General features: G+C 36.0%; 1 protein-coding gene across 23 annotated transcripts in view; it reads right to left on the reverse strand.

Annotated features, from left to right (window-relative positions):
• The window catches only part of PPFIBP2 (PPFIA binding protein 2), a 108,798-nt gene that overhangs the window by 20,438 nt on the left and 67,350 nt on the right, over positions 1 to 21,010 (reverse strand). For 15 of the 23 annotated variants that reach the window (XM_068945169.1, XM_068945182.1, XM_068945181.1 and 12 more), the window contains 4 exons: positions 13,954 to 14,085; positions 6,408 to 6,500; positions 3,818 to 3,926; positions 524 to 585 (listed from right to left, as the gene is read on the reverse strand). In XM_068945169.1, coding sequence (XP_068801270.1) covers positions 524 to 585; positions 3,818 to 3,926; positions 6,408 to 6,500; positions 13,954 to 14,085 — 396 coding nt within the window. Of the gene's footprint in view, positions 1 to 523; positions 586 to 2,391; positions 2,425 to 3,817; positions 3,927 to 6,407; positions 6,501 to 13,953; positions 14,086 to 21,010 lie in introns of all 23 variants that reach the window. The other 8 variants (XM_068945170.1, XM_068945168.1, XM_068945167.1 and 5 more) reach the window with 1 other exon arrangement.

The following is a 21,010-nucleotide window of genomic DNA, read 5'->3' on the forward strand; positions in this document are numbered from 1 at the left end:
ATTACACATTCATTTCTGTGGTTTTGGCCTGCTCTTCCAGAAAGCAGGATCAGGACTCTCATACGCCTTGTAAAAAACTTTTTTTGGCTTTTAATTGTCTTTAAATCCTGGTCCCCTTCTCCCAAGGGACTGAGGTCTGATTCAAAGGCCATTTTGGCTTTCCTTTTATATTATAATCTAAACTAGCAATATCAATGCACTTCAGACCAAGTTTGGAAGACGGAAAGCTGCCTGACCAAACCTTAGTGATCTTTTCAGTAGCAGAAAACAAGAGACTCTGCTCATTACAGCCTTGGCTTTCTGCTCCACTCCGGCATTATCTTTGTTTACCAAGTTCTATAGCTAGGTTACTAAGGTCAACAACCACTTCCCATTTAAAAAAAGCAACCTTCTTCCACAATCTAATGGGATAACCCAAAATTCAGAGCAATAGTACCCTTAAGGAAAGCATGTTGTTCAGCTCAGTACAGAGATTCACAACCACTGCTTTTTTTCTTACTATGTGGAGAGATTATTTTCTCACCTTTTCTTCATTTGCAGCCAATAATGTTTCCATTCCTATCTTCAAGCGTTGAACTTCTTGATCTAAAAACATTTTTTACAATGTTATGAGAAAAATACACTTGCTATATTTAGTCTAAATGATATCTGTTTTGTGATACTTTCCCTGTGTTCTTATAAATAACCAGAACCACGTCAGTGGCACAGCAAATAAATGTAATTTAATAGCTCAGTCCTTCTTAACTTAAAGCTTTTCCGAAACAGAACTATTAAAAGTGTTATACAACACCAACATGCTGGTTTTGCTTACAAAACACTGCACAACCCCGTTTTATATACCAAAAGGAAAGTATTTTTATATATATATATACATGTGTATGCATGTATATATATATATATATATATATATATATATAGAAAAGAAACAGTGAAGCTTATTTTGCAAAAGATGAGTGCGTCTCTTCTGTTTATAAATTTAAGGAAGTAATTTTTAGCATTGAAATTAATTACATTTCAACCTGGGAAAAATATTCTCCAGTTTATCAGAAGTTATTCTTGGATATTTATGAAGCTTGAAGATTAAAAATAACAAAAACTAGTCTGACATCCTCTAATGAGGACTATTTGTAACATATTCTAGGTAAAAAATCTCAGTATGAATAACTGAGTTAAAATCTACACCAAGAGCCAATACAAAATTGCCTCATGCACAACTTTTAGTATTACGAGGTAGATTCAGAGATTATTCAGAAATGATGTAGTCAAAAACATTTAAAAATTACTTTCTGAAAACTTACAGGTTTGTTAATCATGCCATCCTAACCTTGCTAAACCAAATCTTTCATTTGTTTTCTACATACTATTCCTATCAAGTCCTCCAGTACCAACCTGTACTAAGTCAAGTCTAGATGATGAAGGAGACGGAACCTAAAATAGTAAATCTGTAGTAGCTTCCACTCAAGGAATTCATGTTTTAATATTAGAACAGATCCATTTGTTTCACAAAGGACTATGAAAAACAGATGTAACATGCATGAAGCGAGAGAGGAGAAAGAATTAATATAGTAAAAAACCCTCTGTTTTTAATGTTTTACAAGTAAAAGTTGAACATACAATGTCATATCTAAATAGCGTGCAGAAACTGTAATTATTTTATTCTGGTTAGTATTCTGAAAAAATCTTGTAATGATTACATTTAAAAACATGTAAATTAACTTTGCAAACATTTATCTTGCAAAAGAGAACAATTAGTAAGGCAAGACATGCACAGAGACAACCAAATCAAAAACTAAAACCAGCAGACAGTAGGCAAGCAATTGGAAGATTTTTTAAAAGCCATTAAAATCACAATCCTTCTAACTTCTATTCATAAGTTTCAGACTTCAAAAAGAACTGGTGTCGAGGTATTTTAAAACATTTTAAATGCAAAGTTTACTTAAAATAAGAACATGAAGTATGGAAACAGATTTTTATTCAGACCTTTTTTTAAATTTTACTGTGTCAATTAAAAGAAAAAAAAGCCTAGAGCTTTCCCTCTAAGGAAAGAGGCTTTCAATTAAAGTAATATTTCCAGCTATTGTATGGGTTTTACACACAAAGAAATAAAAAAGGTAAAGGTCAAGTTTTGGCTCTGTTAACCTTGACCATGTCCCTTTGAAGTCCAACTATCTGATCTGTAAACCTGTGATATTTTTTTCTAAGGTGAAATCTTACTAAGCAGGGCAAGTAGCTGTCTGCTTGCTGCAAGCAATGAAAGCAATGTCTCATGTATACTACAATTAGACATCCAAACGTAAACAGACATTGAATTATTGCTGCAGAATGCATTTCAGTTATATTGTATGTGAAAGGAATAGTGAGATAAAGCCAAAAGTGAATTGCAAGGCTTACGTTTTTCTTTTAGCCTTCTCCTATAAACTTCCTCTACGATGGTAAATGGTGAGAGTCAAATAAAGTATGTAGAAAAAGCACAAATTAGATAAAGTTTGCAACTTAAAGTAGAAAGATAATTTTAAGGTATTTCTAGTATGCTTGAATGCATATTCTAATTATCTCAGAAGACCACCTAAAATCTGATGAGTAAGTCATTTTTGCAGAGGCACTGTTACTACTGCATACTGTTCCCATTCAAATATAGTCTAAGCAGTTTCCTTAAAGGTAAGAAATCTTCTGAAGGATCGATAGAAGGTTAGAGTCTTCTCTCACTGGAATCAAGGAAAGTTTTATCCCTGTCTGTAGCTTGAACAGGAACAGGCACACTGCTAGGAAGCTGAGGGCTGCTGAGCTCTTCATTTATTGTCATACAACTATTTTTCTCTTGAAATATTATAAATTGCATGAGAATCCCATACAAAATATACAAGTCTATTAGTAGCACAGACCCTCTACAAAACACTGTTGTTAGATAAACTAATTTTCTAGTAAGACATGCAGTACTCTACATGCTGCTGCTGAGTGAAACTAGCACTAAGTATATGCTAGTGCTTGACTCTCCCTTCTCCAGAACAAACAAACAGTCAAAATACAGACTGTCCTGTTCTAGAAAAGACACATTTGCATTTACTCCCATAAGGAGACATTTAGCAAGCCCTAAGAGACAGGTAGCGCAAAGCACCTGAAAAGTCACCTCTCACGAAGGTACTCTTCGTGCGTGTTACATCCACAAAAGTAGTTAGTGCAGACCATTAACGCTACAAATTAATACTCTTGCATCAATAAAAGTCAGTATTATAGAACAAAAAGGTCACTAATATCATATTGCTCACAACCCAGCAACTGACAGAAGCTCTAGGGAGTCAAGTCAATATTGCAGAGAACTATGATATTACTGGCTGAGACCAAAGGGTATGGGTTTATCTGCCATTAACTTATAATTGTGCAGTTTTAAAACAGAAATCTGAGAAATAGTCCTAAACAAAGGGAAGACGTCCATCAACAAATAAGTTTTAGAATGTTTGAATATTGAAATATTATGCAAAGGTACTATTATGACAATTTTTTCCTTAAAAATGGTAATTATGGGGACTTTTCAAGGACATTTTGAAGGTATACACAAAAATGTGTTCCCAGGAAACACTAAAATGAGTCTATCAAATTATAAGAAAATTCCGTGTAGAAAAAGTTTCACTGCCCTTTGGATATCTACTTATCTGCTCTACCAGAAGGCCAAATAAATCTGCACTATTCTTGCTTCCTAAATAAATTCTAAAAGGTCATGTTCTTGTATCTCCTTATATTGCTTTAAAATACTGAGCCAAGCTGCTACTGAAGTGAAGTAAAATAGGTGGGGGTTTTGTTTCAATTCTCCTCCTCCTACCTTTTTCCGCAACTTCATTATGTGATGACATCCTAGATAGCTGACTCTGTAAGCGTTCAATTTCTGCATCTTTGAGAGCTAATTGTTCCTGAAGCTGGGCTATCTCAGCCTGAAAGAGAGTACAAAAAATTCAGAACACCATCATCACTGATTCTCTGTCCTTCCCAACAAACTAGAACACCATCATCACTGATTCTCTGTCCTTCCCAACAAACTAGATAACTTCTAAGCAAAATACTTTACTTTGAGTGATGTCCTGTTCCCAATTTAGGACATTCCATAAACACAACCTTAATAAATTTCATGGTATCACTATCCTATTCCTTTTGCAGAAACTCACTTTTTTCCATGCAATTAGCTCTCAGAGAAGAGGTTTGTGGGAAAGGTTACATTCTTAAGTATTCTTGTAGATAAACTGATGGAAAGCTCTTAACACTGCAGTGCTGGCCATATATTATGACTATTACAGGGAAACTCACGAGTCCTGCTCAAAGACCACTAAAAGATAACAAAGCAGTTTTTACAAGATACTTTGTTTTTTAATCCTAGTTACAATTTATTAATGTAATTGAGAACCTACTAATGCTGACCCGTCTTCCCAGCAGCATGACAAAACTATTCTTCTTCACACACATCAGATATGTTAGATAGCAAATATGACAGAAGCAAAGCATGGCTTGGAAAACAATAATCTATAATGAAACAGAATTCAGTGATTAACATGCATTTACTAGAATTTGTGCTGCCTCCAGATCAGGATAAAATCTCAAACATTAACAGCTTCAAGAGTACAGAAGAAAAAGAATTCTGCGATTGCCTGTCATGAAATACAGTGAACCTCATCTTTTTTCCTGTCTCTGAGGAAACCTGGCAAAGGTACACTTTACTGAGGTAATAACTTCATTAAGATTTTCTTCAGAGCATTAAAGCCTTTATATCTTACCATTCTGTGTTTCCCCCAGCAAAAGCATACACCAACAAAATTCCTTGCAGTTAAATTAAAAAAAAAAAAACACTAATATGTGACTAGCTTCTCAAAATATTAAAACCAAGGGGGGAAAAAGCCCAACACACCAAACATTATCTGGACAGGAAAAAAATGACCTGTTTATTTCTATTTATTCTACACAAAAACATATTTTCACCAGAAGCAAGCAGCTGGATGGCAGCAAAGGATCACCACTCTGCCTGCAATTCCTCATGGAATAAAAGAATGCGCCTTGCTGCATCTCAGAAGGGCTCCTACACTTCCCAGTGACTAATGTACTTTTTATATCCAATCATGGAAGTATTCCAATTTCTCATTTAAGAAGTTGGAGCAACAGGAAGACAAAGCTGAAGACCTCTTAATACCAGATTTAGGTTTGTCTCCTCTGGTCTATTTGATTTTATAGCTTTCTTAAATACCTTTTCCTTTCATTTCTCACACTTGACATCTTTACAATTATTTTTCTTTTTCCTCTCTTCCTCTGCACTTTTTTATTTTCTGCTCCCATATCTTCTCTAACTCAATGGTTTTACTATTTTTCTTGCCTTATTTTCCTCATTCTTCTACACTTTTCATAATCTCTTTTGGCAGCTGGCCATACACAGTTTCACAAAATATTTTCCCAAAGCCTGTTCAATGTCATCACTTCAGAGAGAACATATTTTGATGAACATACAAGATACTATCTTAATAGGGGAAAAAAGGTAAGATAACATATTTCAATATTCATCTGAGAATTCTCAAAGAAATGCTAATAGAAAATAAATACATATCTGTCATTTCTGGATCAGGCTATCAAATATTACAAAGATAACTCAGTTTAATAACTTGAAATGTTCTTCTAAGATCCAGCCACAGCTCAAAAAAATCATTCATTCATTCATACAAACAGTAGCACATATATGATGCAGCAAGGGAGCATGATTATAACACAAAAGTGTACCTCGAACAGGGAAAAATAACAACATCCCTCTTAATCTAGTGGAAAAAGTGCTTAAAATTCAAACTAGAATAAAATTCGAATGTGGAAAATGATGCAGTATTTAAAATGTTCAGTATCTCCAGATTAAGATCTGACAGCTTTCCAGGAGTTACTAAGGTCAATTTGGGGTAAGGCAGGTATGGCCTTTGATACATATAAAGTTAAAGCAGGTGCAATAGTGCATTTTGGGCTTAGTGTCTATTAAAATAAATTCCAGAGTAAACAAACACCCATTTAGCTATGCATGTCTCTTCCTTACTATAATTTTCAGCCTGGAAAGCTTATTCCATACAGACTTGTCACCATTACAGAAATGAAAGATGGAAAACCTTCAAAGGAGGCCTCTCCTCTGAACAATTATTTTCTAAGTCCAAATGCTTCTTTTTAAGAAAAAGGTAGAAGTCTGGAAACTGCAGGGAAGGGAGCAAAAGGCACAAAAAGAAGCTACAAAAACTTTAAGCCAAAATACTTATTCCACAGGTGGTTCAAGAAAACCTGACTTCATAGTTACCAATGACACAAGGCAATTATACGAAAAATAAATACTGATGAGAAGTGGTACATATCCCTTTCCAGCTAAAATAAGTCTGTCATTAGTTAATACCAAATATTCTGCTTACTTTGGTTGCTTTCAGTTTCCACTCATACTGATTTCTTTCATTTTCCAGTTCTTCTACTTTAATTTTGAGGTGTCTAAGTTCCTGTAGCAAACTCTGCAAAGGAAGAAGAATAGTTAAATGTAAGATTACTCAGGTAGATGATAATTTTCTGTGGTCATAAATTAAGAGCATGCACGAACCATGCAGTAATAAACACTGAACCATCCGCATAAAAAAATTGTCACCTAGACTAAATAAACAAAAACTATTTTTAATTCAGAGATTATTATAAGGAATATTTTCTCCAACTCTCTACCTGAAACTATGAGCAAATTTCTCAGTCAAGTAAGAAAGACAGATGACCCTGGTGAAGTCATGTGAGCCTCTGTGGAAATGAGCTAAGAATTCCACAACCTCATGTAGTCGCATGTAGTATTAACTATTTCCCTCAAAGAGGTATGTAAGTTACTTATCTAACAAAAACAACACTCACACTAAATAATATTTACATGTTACAGGCATTCCATGCCATACACTTATAGTCATATTGGACTGACTAGAGTATGCTACTTTCAACTTTGCCACTTTCCAAACTGAGCTGATGCAGTGCAGAGTTGCAGCCAATAGAGTTTTTAATATTCTCTGTGTATTCCTCTGACAGAGCTGTCTCTCAGATTTCCCCTTTTCTCTTCTCTCTTCCCTGGACAGAACCTTATCTTAATGTTCATTCTTGAGGCAAACAGTGTTAAATCCTTGATGTAGCTCTGAAAAGACCAAATGTCTTAAAACGAACTCTAAAATACAATAATTCGGAAGTGTAACACAGTTCTAGGTTGTTGTATAGTATCACATACATTAAACAGCTATACTAGTGTCTTGGATTAAATTAATGTTCATTGTAAATGACTTTCAGATTTGGCTTTCAGATTATGTCTTCAATATGCAGTTTGTATGGTAGTCTAACAGCTCATTAATCAGTTCCAGATGGAGGTAAGCTCAGAAACAATAGCACTATATTCACAATAGGCATCATCACCATATCCAAATGAGTTGTTTTTGTAAAATAAACCTATGAGAGAAATTAGTGAAAATAATCTTCACAATATAAGCAGATTATTTGTAGGATCAGCTTTAAAAATCTACATTTTAATTAAAGTGATGTAGCAACTAAAGCAAACAGAACTAAAAGCAAATCTTAAGTTGGACTTTTTCAGGCATAAAATATCAGCTGATTTAAAAAGTTTATGCAAAGCTTTTGCTTTGACATGTGGCATAGTTTTGATCAGATAGAAGTGAAGATTTGTAACGTAAATTCAAAAATGCTTTTCTCATAACTTGTGTCAGACAATTAAAAAAATGTTTTAGATTTGCTATTTTTAACAGTACAAGTAGATTATTTTTATTGTGACTCCTTTCATTTACTTTACCATAATGAAAAGAAAGGATACATTCCATATTATTTTAGACACTTTCCAGATAGTCTTACCTGAAACTGTATTCTATACCTACGTTAAGCTTTTAAGATATTCAGGAATTAATTATCCTGTGTGTTGAGAAGATTGGTTAGGATACACCATAATGCATGGCTAGGGTTACATTACACTGAGGAAAATTACCAAACTATGCTGTGGATCAGACAAAACAAAACAAAACCAAAAAATGGCTAAAAGAAAACGCACTTGTGCGTTTTAGGTTGTGCAACCCAAAAATAAAATCAAAATTATGTAAAACCTGAGAGATGTGATGGTTCTTACAGATATCTGTTCTGTAGTAGTCAATGGTGACCAAATTTGTCCCAGTGTTGGGATTTTTTTTTTGTTTGTATTTTTTATAACCACAGCACTATTACTAACAAAAGCCACAAAGATTAATGCCAACAATTCACAACACAGTTCTGGTTAGCAGAATTTAGTTTCTGTAAAAGATGACGCAATATGCAGTCTTCTGCTAAGGTGTACTTCTCGTACATCACACTGAGAGCAATTCTTCTGGCTGAGGGTCTCTACCACTGATCTTGGGCTAGCTTGAGGACCATTAGGTGTCAAGTCAGGATTCCTATCTTGAGACTTTCTTTCTTGGATTCTACTATTAATTTCCAGCTGCAGTCTACACATCTGCTCCTGTAGCTCACTGATCAGGTTCACTACTGACTGAAAACATGGGAAGAAAAAAAGAAAACAGGTGAGAAGGAAAAGGAAGACAAAATGCAAAGAAGATATTTCTACAGTTGCAGCACAAAGTAGTACATGAAGCATATCACAGGTACACTATAAAAAGACAAAAAACGTTTCCCTTCTGATGAAGTATGTGTGAATGGGTATAAATCTGTAACATTGCATAGAGCTACAGTTTAAAAACAACAGAATCTATGTTCCAGAGTAATTTGTGATTCTGATCCCAACGTGAAGATCAGAATTTGCCCTACATTTTTAGTAATTTATCCAGCCAAAGTCAGATAATAGGAAAACTTGGAATATTTTGTTATGCTGGCTGAGAGGTAGACTTCTGCTGAAATAAACTTGGTTACATTAATTTATGTAGCCGTATCGTCCACTAGGAAAAAATTGCCAAGTGCTCAGTTAGGGCCATATCTACTTTTTATCTTTTCATAAACAGAATTTACTAGTAAAGTAATTCTGTCGCCAGGTCTACCAAGGGTCAGAAAAATACTACATAACCTAGCTTGCTATTTTGCTGTATCTAGCTGGGCAGTATCACGACATAAAGAAACAGTTAAGCAATATATGTAAGAGAAGTCAGAAGAGTATCACAGAAGAAAAAGAAATGACTTCTAAGTGTACTGATATGCTGGCAGTGATACACAAAAAATTGCAGTTATGGAAAGCAAACCACCAAATACAAATATTAAAGTCTACGCAACTTTCACTTTAATTGTCCTAATTCAGCAGTATATACTCCTGAGTATTTTCTCAGAGATTATAAATTTGGAGGGTCTTTCTCTTAATTTTCATATACATTGACAAAATATGTTTTGTTACTTTTCAGTTTTCCTAAGTGGAATAAATCTGATAAGACTAGTGTGTTTCCCAAAGAAGTTAAAAAGTTACTAATGGAGAGAACAACAGAAGACAGGGCATGATTTTTTTTTTCTTCATCCTGTAATTTCAATTCTCCTGTGATTCAATATTCTCAAAGCTTAGGTACACCAGTGCTAGGGAACAGCTACCGTTTACTGCAAGGAGAGGATTTATGTAATTCCAAACAGATTAATACTTAACAGAGCCAATCTCGAACTGTACCAGCTTCCACAGACAACTTTAAACATTCACAAAGATTCCCTTTCAAAAGCATACACATCAGTGAGCTAAAGAAGTTTCACATCAGTTAGCTATTTTTCTTGGGCACTATGCTTAAGATGAAACTCAGAATAGCAGCCGTGTGTTTTACTTCATACATGTTTCACTGAATCAACACCACAAGATGCGTGATGCTCTTCCTCTCTCATTCAACAAAGCTTTTGTGAACATAACTGAGGATTAGCTCCTTAAACAACCAAAAAAAAAAAAAAGTAGTTTAGAAAAAGCACTGCCTTCAGCATATCCGCTCTGCTATATCCAGTCTTCTATAGGCTGACATGTTTTGCCAGGGCTGCACTGGTAAGAAAAGACAGCTTCCTTCATCAGCTCATCTAGGTGAAACTATATCCTTCTTATATTCAGTGGCTACATTAGCTGTTTTACAGCAACAGAATAAGACACTGGTGAGGAGAATGTCCCTCTAGCTAACTTGTCCTCATATCAGAGCACTGTAAAGCAGAACAATCATAGCATCAGCTTTATTTACAATTTAGATACTGTCCACAACCCTAAGCACTCTTGCTTAGATTTTGTTTCATTTTTACCATCACTTCCACAACCAGATACCTCACTAAGCAGTATGAGCTGCAGGCTGGAACAGTCAGGCCACATGCACACCTCCCTTGTTCTCTTTTAAACCTCAGTGTCTTAGTCTACTGTTCTCTCTGACATAAAACACTGTTAACCCATATACATTGTGAAATACAAAGGACCAGAAAGGATATTTGGCTCACTGACTCAAGCTTCTCTGAAATTACAAATAACTGTGTTGTAAATATTTAATCCAGAATTGTCCACACAACAGCCACAAAACCCTTATAACACCTTATAACAGACGTCAGATCTTCAATACAGAAAAATAAAAGCCACAGAACTTATCATCTGCCAGAAGAGGCAAGCAGGAGAGAACACAGCCCATTAAGCAAGTTGAAGTGCACGATTATTCCTGCAGTCTCCTGATACAAGGCCTCTTTTATCTACGTATGGGTGGAGCAGACATCTGAACTGCAGCAAATCACTTGACAATGCTGCTCTTATATACCTTGCTACATTAAGTAAACACATTTCCAAAATTTCTAAGACTCCTCAGGTAAGGGAAAAGCAACACAAACTCTCTGTGGTGGGGTTTCAGAAACCTTCCCAGAAGCACTGCTGCAAAAGGAAGAGAACATTATTCTGCAAAAAGGTAATTAAAATGACAGAACTCAAAGGTAGACTGTCCATTTACAAACAGCTGTTCTCTTGGCCCCTGTGTTGTATGTATATATAAAATTGGCACTTTAAATTTAGCGTGCTTCTGAAAAGCTAGAGACAAGTGACATTCAGTGTGGAATTAATGTCTTTGAGAGCTTAGAGATACTTGATAGACTCTTTGTTGCTAACTAAAACCAAAAGCAAAGCACAGCTGCACAAGACAAAGTGAAATGAACCTGACAGCTTAAAATTCGCTCATATTTAGAAGAATATCTTAATTTGCTTTGTTTTTCCCCAACCTAACCACAGAGGTAGTTCTATAGATAAATTCCATCTGCTTGGAAACAGCTGCTGTGAAATAAACCAGCACAAGATTAGAGTACAGACTGCAAATATCTTTTAGCTGAATTATTTTGCAATTACACATCTCATTTAAAAAAATTTTTTTAAAGCTATTATATTTACAAATGACAGGGCCAGATATATAGTATAATTAACAGGCTGTTTAAAATGGTTTAGTTAGTGGATGCCCTGGAACACATGTGCTAGGGTGAAAACTAAGGACTAATACTTCTGACAATGGCAAAACCATCCCATCACTGCTCTGCTGACCTCTGTTAATCCTAAATTCAGCCTTGAAACCAGCAATTGCACAAAATGCAGCACATAAGAAAGGAACTAGCTCTGTCACTTGCAGCTTTGTTCCCACTTGTGTGAAAACGTTTACTACCATTTCATTTGATACATGATATATTGTAACAACATGCTGTGGTAGCCATGAGGTTCAGAGATACAATTACAGCAAGATTAATTTCATTCAGTCATTGTCAATTTGGAGAATTGTGTCACTCTGTAGCAATTACATTACCACAACACAATTCTGTAGGCATAAACAAGAGTCAACTAAAGGTAGACTGTTTGCTTATTTAAGGGGGGTTTATTCACTAAAAAGCTGTAGTCAGACAGTGACTATGGGAAGACCCTCAACATTATGGGAAGACCCTCAACATTATTACCAAATTTAAGCAGTATTTCTTGTCAAATTGTATAAAGAAAATATATTCAAAAATTCATTCATCCTGATGTTTGAAAGTATGTTCATCCAGAACTCTAGTAAAATTTACAATAAAAGGAGATTAAATGGGTTAAAGCATTAGAATTTAAGCAAGCATCATATTTGATTGAAAACAACCCCTTTTCATTTGGATTAATATTTATTTGGAACAAATTGAAATCATTAAAAAAAGTCTCAACAAGCAAACCAAAAAAGCTCTCTTCAACAGCTTTAGTTACAACGCCCATTTTTCTTGCTTCGTATACACGGGTTTGCAACTTTCAGCAGTTCAGAAATCTAATCAGATCTTATGGTAGTTAATAATTCAGGGCATGCTTAACGCAATGTTTCTCAACTTTTCCATCAGATTAGAATCCTTTTCCATCTCATCAAGAAGTTCACTCTCACTTAGCAATACAACAAAGGCTTCCAAGGCCTCTAAAGCTCAACTCTTCCATCCAAGCAGACCACACACCTTCCTGCAGTGGCAGAAGAATTTCACAGGTCAGAAGCCTCACGCTCTCATCACAGGCCCAGACCCACTAAGTACTCAAGAGCACCACCAGGACAAACACACTCACAGCTTTGTTGCCTTCCAAGAGAGTCAGGCTGACCGTGCCTGCCCTGCAATAATTCAAGCAGCCTCTTCCTGCCATTCTGCATGTCATAGGAAGTGGTGAAGGTCTCTCAGGCAGAGAGCAGCTGGGAGCAAGCTGCCATCTCTAGAGCTGCACTATGCTGCACAGACCTCTTAAATTTTCAGGTAGTATGAGACTGCTTAGGCCTTCCGCACACAAGACACTGACAGCTGTGGGTGAAAGAGCATGAGAAGGCCACAGATAGTAAAAACAGCAGCTGGTGCCTCTGACTTGCAACCTCTGCCAGAAATTGTTCTCTTTATGCTATCTTTTCATCTCAAAGAAAACTTCAGAGGATAAATAAATCAAAAAAAATAAACACACCCTGAATGTACTATGGCACTGTAGGTAAATTACTTGTGCATAATTAGTAGGTATCGAATATTTCACTAGCAACATTATGGAGAGCAAGCAGTTTTCTAGCACTGCCTGGCTTTCAAATTCTCCTAAATCTACTTGGAACATAAAGTCTTTTTTCAGTCACTAAAGTATAAACCTTGGCCCCAACCACAGCTCTACTAATCCTCCCCTGCCGGTTGTCCCCTTATAGGAGGAGACTGAGCAGAGCAACACATGACAACTCATTGGAATAGTTGTGTCTTCCATAATCCCTTTCCTTCTCGGCTCCCACCTGCTTGCTCACTACCATGAGGAGGTTTCTAGGGAATTGGGTTCCATAAAGCAAACGGATTGACTATGGACCTGTTGTTCATACTCCCTGTTTCATACCTTCTTCCTTAATAAGTATGCTAAAAAGCAAAGCTTCTTTGGTGTCCAGAACTCTTTGCATCTGAAAGGGAATAAGGATTAGAATTTCCTCTAACGTGTATAATATTTTTCCACTACCTATTTATTATGTAACCACAAGGAAAAATACACACTTGAGTAAAATGCCCTTCCCCTTTTCTTCCCAACTAACACGAATGCATTAAAATCAGCAAAGGCCTCTGCAAGTGTTTGTAGCATTCCCAGCGCTGCTGAGGTGATGGTCTTCTCTTCCACATAAATGGGGAAATACAAGAACTCTCTTAGGCCTCAAACTACCATGCCAGTTCAGCTCTGTAGAAAGGAAAGTGTTAAGTAAATGAAAATTTTAATGTATGATTCTGAAAGGGACTTTCTGTGTCTTGACTAAAGCCAAATAGCAATCCTTAAAATATAATGAGAGAGAGGAAAAGAAACCACACCCCCAAAAATATATAATCATGTTTGTCACTGGATTAACAGGACCAGCTATATAGACTGTGCTGTAAGTACAGGAGATCCTGTTGCATGCTGATTACAGCTCAAGAATTCAGGTGTATGACAGAAGACCATAGACACATGACAGAACAAAAGAAGATCAGCTAATGAAAGAAGCTCACCTCAGCTTTGTTCTGCTTCTCTTCATATTCACTCTGTTCCTTTTCCATACCAACCAGCTTAATCTTCAGGTCCGAAACTTCAGCCATTAGATCTAATTTCTGAGTCTCTAATGATGTTCGACTGAGCAACTCCTGAAAGAAAATTAGAATATTTTCCCCAGTTATTTCTATTTCTGTGAACACTGACAGAATGTTACGTGGTTTGCTGGCAGACCCATAGAAAGGTCCCTACCAAGCGCTTCTGCTTTTTAATACAAAAGCAAAATGAGTCTCTTCTTCAAAAGTTACACTCACTAATGCTTTACAATTCAAAAAAGGTGGATTTGATATGAGCATTTATTGCAGGAGGGAAAAGTAACTATTAGTTATGTTACTGAAAAGTTGACAAAAATATAAAACACTAGAGTGCAAATACATTTAAATCTATAGTTAAAAAAGCAAAGCAAAAAAAAAAAAAAAGAGCAGTTTGCAAATTCATATGAAAGTGAATTTCTCTACCTCCCTTAACAGTGCTTATTCTTCGAACTGTGTGTTCTTGAGTTCGGCAGCTATTTTCCCCTAAATGTTTTCCCATGTTAATCACTAAATCACTGTCCTCCTCCCCACTTTAAGAAAATGTGTGGATCAGAGTTAATTCCCAGGCAAAACATCAAATTAGAAAACAATACTGAGGCTGAACAAAACCAAATCTACAAAATGCCACAGAGACTTTCAGATGACACATTACAAAGTACTCCATTACTTCCTAGAATGCTCATCAAAAAGAGCTACATTTTAGATTTAAAATGCAATGTTTTAGAACTATATCATTTTTATAATATGTTATTTAACAAAAGATGTATTACAGAATGAATATCCTAAGCAAAAGAGCACCAAAGACAAGTAACATCTCCCCCGTCGTGCCAATAGTACTTGAAAGTTTACACCATACAGTACTGTTGAAGACTATGCATACTGTAGAGGGAACAGCATTGAATGGGAAGTGGTATGACTTAACTGGAATCTAGAAGGCGATGTCCAAATTGAGTAATTGGGTAAAGTAGAAATATTTGACCACGACTTTTATTTGCGTGACTCAAGTTCATTTCTAGATTGCAGGGCATATTTTGGACAAAGTGGTATCCCTTTGTTTGGAAAATTTTCAACATTCACCTCCTTGCATCTTTCAGTTTCCAAGAGAGCCAAAGCCAAAAGTCTTCCCAAACTTAACAAAACGTAATTTTTAAAAGAGTCTCTGTTGGCTTCCATTTTCAAAGGGAAAACTCTATTCAGGAGTCTTAAGCCATACTAAAAATCAGTACCTGAGTTTCAAAGTGCTTAATTCATTTTTGCGAAAGAACTTACGTTTCTAATTGGACATACTGTTTTTTAAAATGTAACAGTAATTTGTAGCTCACATTGGTGTTCTGATCATATTAAATGGAGTACTGCAGAATTAAGCACATCCTGCTTTGAATTACACAGAAGTGACTTAACTGAAGTTGGCACAATTATTCTGGATCTACACTGATGTTATGGGGAGACTACAAACTGCCTTTGTCCATCAACACCCTTTTGTCATTTCTTCCCCTTCCACAAACAGGGGAGTATGCTGTAGACTACGGTTTGGAGCCAAGGAAGCAGCAAACAAATGTTATTTTAAAAATTACACAGTTACAGTTTATTTGGAACCCAAATCTTCTCTACGTGTAATTTTTTTTTAATTTGGTGGGAATACTGCCCAAATTAAAAATACTACTAGACTTGCATCTGCACTGCAACGCCAATTATCTAAGCCACCCAGTGTTCCCAGAGCTGTGCCCATTCCTGCTGACATTGACATGATATCTGCTTATGGATAGGAAAATAAACAGAAATGTAGCCTCACGCCTTGTTTTTTCCCTGAATGAAATAAATCAATGGCTAACCAGAAAAGGCTAGCACACTGCCCGCTTTGTTCAGAAACTTTAAGAGGCAGTCATCTAATAAAATCATAGTAGTGACTGCTTTCTAAAATCAGGGCATTAAAAGGGGTGATGCAATAAAAAGCAACAATTACAAATAATTCTTCAATGCTCCAGAAAAACAAGGATATAGGACTACATCTCCACCAATTTGCACAAGTTCCAGAGGCACTTTCCAACCCAGATTGGAGCACGCTTTTGTACAGCTGTTAACAGAGGAGAATTTTATAGATTAAGATATAATTTTAAATGGGAACTTTGATATGAAATAAAGCCACTGAGCATTAAAAAAGCTAGTGGGATAAGGTGACTTTGGCTCCTATCCATTCAACAGACATTGTTTAATACAAACAACGTTAGGAATTTTTTTAATTTGACATTGACATAGTGTTTCATGATAAAACAAGATTTCTTAATAAGGCAAGCAGACATGGCATCCATCTAGAGATTTTTAACAAAAGATCTATCCAGAGTGCACTGGCTGGTATCACTCCTTACATTTCTTATGCACTCCCAAGTTACATTTATTTACATTAATGGAGGGTAACACCTTATTCCTCTCATTCCGAGTTCAGTAGTTCCACGTGAACAGTAAGGTACTACCTGGTATGAGTGAGCATGGAGGCAGGTGACAATTTTTTTTTTTAAATCAACCCAAATAAAATTTTTCATTTTGCTCTGAAGCTGGAAGACCAGATCCTCAACTAATGTAAACTGGCATAGGGCTTTTGCCTTAACATAGGCAAAATAGCTAACTATCCCTAGTTTGTTTTCAATGGTGCTACACTGATTTAAACCAGATGACAATTTATCTTGCATGTAGAAAGTCTAACTTTTGCTTTGAAAGAAAGTGCCATTTAAAGTAAATGTCCCCTCTTGAAATGGATAACATCTGGAAGCAATTATTTTCATTTTCAAGCAGATGCTCACAGTGAACAGTTGATTAGAGAATGTGACCCATTTTGCTGCAGAGAAATTATAGTGTATTTCAGTGGTATGATGCAACTTTAAGCCAGCCAGAATAAATATGCAGTTGCAAGAAAAGAAAACAAATTTATGCTATTGGTTTAAAAGCAAAAAAGATAATATAGGAGATGCAAAATTATGATTGGGGCTGCAGCAGCTTTAGAAGGATCTTAAATTACCAAAGTGCAGTATAAAAACAGAACATATTTACAGAATCTTATTTAAAAAAACGTAGTGGAAGTATAATTTAATTTCTCAGGGTTATTTCTTTGAAGAAACCTTTAGCTTTAAAAATTAAATTGTTTTAGAGTAGAGTGACTACAAATGTGAGTCATGCAGAAGCTACTATATTTGTACACCAGATAGATCAATGCACAGTGAACTATTTCCTAATACAACTGCATTTTTAAAATTCAGACTGTATACTTGGTAAATATTAAGTCATGCTTTTTAACATTCCCAATTAAACTGAAGCATGTGCTAAATCTCACTTGCACATTCTTTTGGCTTGGAAATGTATGATTCTCATAAAGCTGTTTATAAAATTTAACATGACATTAGATAGCTTAGAAAGATGACACTACATTATTTTAGGTTGCTAATTCTAAGCACAAATTTCATGATATTTAGCAGTCTACAAAACAGAATAAACAATCATGCTATATACTGATAGAGAAACTATAAATAAGATTTTAGTCAAATAAAAAAGTAAATTACCCAAGAATTGCTTTTTGCACTTAAACACTGTGTAAAACACACTATAAAATACAATACCGCAGAAAGTTTGTACTTTTCTTCCTTATTAAAATAGTTTGGGAAGTGGGAAGAGACAGAGACACAGACCTACCTGGTAAGCAAGATTCAGCAAGAACCACTACTAATGAGGCCTGCACTTTTTAAGTGCTGTGTGTCAGCTGTGGCAGAAATAAGATATTTGCTTAACTGAAAACACAGCTGAGAGCAATGTACATGTGTAATCTCCATGAAATGGGGTAAGTCAGTAGCAGAGAGGGAATTACAGCCCTCCAGTTCATCATTTGCACACTGTATATAGCTAAGCACTGGAAAGGGCAGAACTTCCCATTACACTGGCAATTTGAATAGTCTTTTTCATATGTCTGATGAGCAGATCTGTACCAACATCCACCGTAAAATAACAAAGCAGTGTTATGCTCACCTATATAAACAAGCTGCATGACTTTAGTACACACTCACCCTTACAGCCAGAGCAGCACAGAGTACAATTCAAAATCTGAAACTCTAAGCTAGCTGCTGGCAAGTAGTTACTTGCTGCATACTATAAGCAAGCAATGAAATTCATCCAAGATCAGATGTCTTGCACAACTGAAAACTGACAGAATGATCTTTTCAGGTTAGCAAGTTCCTGTGAAGCAATCAGATACACACCAGATTCACAACACACAACCAAAATAGGATTCTGGCTCACTTGCATACAAGACAACTGCAAATCAGAACAGGTACACTGCAAGTTGTGTTGGATTCAAGTTTCCACCCTCATATACCTCTTCCTTGCATTCTTTTAATCTGTTATGGGGCACAATTGAGAACCTTTCAAAAAACCAAGGGCATTGTCTGATACACATTCCCCTGCACCTTGCACCCCACCAGAAGTGGGCTAAAAGCTGACATCAGACAGAGAGAAAGCACAAAAATTCACTCCTATTTACCTTCAAGCATTTCAGTTTCTATTTGTAGTTTTAAGACAGAAGAGGTTCCAAAGCCAAGTTAGGTACTTTGTACTTTGCAACAGAATTTACTTGACAGAAAACATGCTGATGCTAGGAAACCATCTGAAAAGAGTGCCTTGGATTGCTTATTGCAATTATGTGTCAGAAAGAAGATGGAAGACAGAAACAAACTATCAAACCACAGCTAGGCTTTGGTATAGGTCAAGCACAAGAAAGACACCATCACACAAATCAAGAGTTTTGCCACAATCTTCAGTGGCAAAGTGAACCGTACACTGCGATGCTCCATGCCTTAGAACTTCAATGGGAACTAGTTTTTTGTGAACTCAATCAAAAGCAGCACAGGAATAGCTAAGAGGTAACTATTATTATTTATAATAACTACCGCAATAAATGCACTTAAAAGAACTGTAAAGATGAAATCTGTGCGTGCAGAAAATTCTCTTTTCAAACTGACATAACACAGTTGTCAAGATTCACTACCTTAATTCCATACCACCAATGTGGTTACATTGTGCATGGTTGGTACTTTCTGTCATGGGACAATTTGGGCTACATATAAATCAAAATTTGCCTTTGCTTTGTAATTCTGTCCTACACTTGTGTACTGTACAAATAAAAGAATAGTTGATAGAAGTTACATCCAACTGTAACTGTGGTTTCATAAGGAGCTAGGCCAAACGCACAGCTCCCTTTTGCTTTTATGACAGCTCTACCACCTCTTGAACTTCTCTGCGAGCTGGTCTAACTCACCAACCCAGCAGAAAATTATCATCTACTTTTTTAAACCACAAGTTAGCTTTTTGCTAAGTCATTGAGGAAAACACCAGATGAGCATGAGAGCCAGTACAAGCGGCAGAAGCACGTGACAAGGAATAGGGAGAAAGATGGAAGAACAGAACAAGGCCTTCCTCTTTTAACAGGAAACTGTTAGAGTGGCTTAACTCATTTCTTTTAAGTTCACATTTGGACTAAGGAAAATTATATCCTCCTCTCAGAGTGAGGAAGAATCATATCTTCCCGAAAAGAGGCAGCCTTCTATTGCTACTGTTCAGCATTCAAGATGTTCATCCTAAATGCCGAACAGCCATTTTATGTAATTCATAGGAAAAAGCTTTTCTGCTGTTTAGCTGTCGAAAAAAGCTGCACGAAAAAGTTTAGTTGCTGTTTCCAAAGTATTTACATGACAGCTTTGTAGCAGGGTTCAAAACAACTGTGCATAGATCATAAGCCAAAAGGATTTTAGCCAGTAACCCCACCCTTACATAGTGGACAAGTCTCTGCTAGCGTAGATTCAACAAAAAGTATTTTGCAGGGTAGCATTACGTACCATTGCTGTACTGGTACTACCAGCTATCTTACTGAGGAACTTTATGAAACTCTCTTTAAAAAGCTTAGATTTTTGTTTTTATTGTAGCATTTTGCACAGAACTAAGTCAGTCAGATTTTCTTACAGTTCCAGAAATTAAAAAGACAGGGCTTATCCTGGACCCACACATATGGTTTCCCACAAAAGTAAAATACTAGGCTTAGCCATATTGTAGTTAGCTTATTTCTACTAATATATATTAAAGATTTTTTTAAGCTAGGTCAATCATCTTCATCCTTCATTTTTCCATTAGAAGAAGCAGTCACCAAGGTTCACAAAAGTAAAAATCAATGGAGTTCAATATATTGTAAATAAGCAAGTAGAACCATGAAATAAAATTAGATTTACAATGTACCTTAGGAAGATAATAGAAGTGCCTCTGAAAACAAGAATATTTATATAGGAACTTAGAGCTGGATTTTTTTTTTATTACAAATAAGTTTACTGTAAAAAAAATAAATACTGGTTTGCTTGCTAGTGAGCCTGAAGGGTTCAGTAATAGTTTTGATTGGAAAAAACTCAATGACAACACTGATACTCTATCACCTACTTGCTGAGTCCCACAAGCACTTCTGCAGGTCACTGGAAACTGATGGCTGAGGAGATCCAGACTCAGCTCTCCCCAAAACTGATTGACCCATCAAGCTAATTAAGCCCCTGAGATTAGACACTCGCTCATTCTCTCTTTTTGACACATTAACTGTGAGAAGGACTGCTAGCCACATATCTTAGATGAGTATGCTAATCATCACATTAGCAGGTCATTCTCAGCTCTCCAAATATTAAATTATTCCCTACCTTTTATTATCTTATTATTCCCTCTCTTCCTGAAATCTTTTCCAACAAGATGAACTGAGGAAAGAACCTTCACAATAGATAAAAGACAAACAGGGCTCTGTGCTGAGACATAAGACATGTAAAAAGTATCTGTGGAGATTTTAAGAGATCTAACTGAGTTTCCCATATGTCAGGTCAGTACACTAACTCCTGGGATCCAAGAAGGATAACATCACAACCACCATCTCTTCCTCCTCCAGTATTTCTGCATTTGCTGTTCTTGCTGGTCCCAA

This window comes from Struthio camelus, chromosome 5 (assembly GCF_040807025.1).
Source record: "Struthio camelus isolate bStrCam1 chromosome 5, bStrCam1.hap1, whole genome shotgun sequence".
Classification (NCBI taxonomy): domain Eukaryota; kingdom Metazoa; phylum Chordata; class Aves; order Struthioniformes; family Struthionidae; genus Struthio; species Struthio camelus.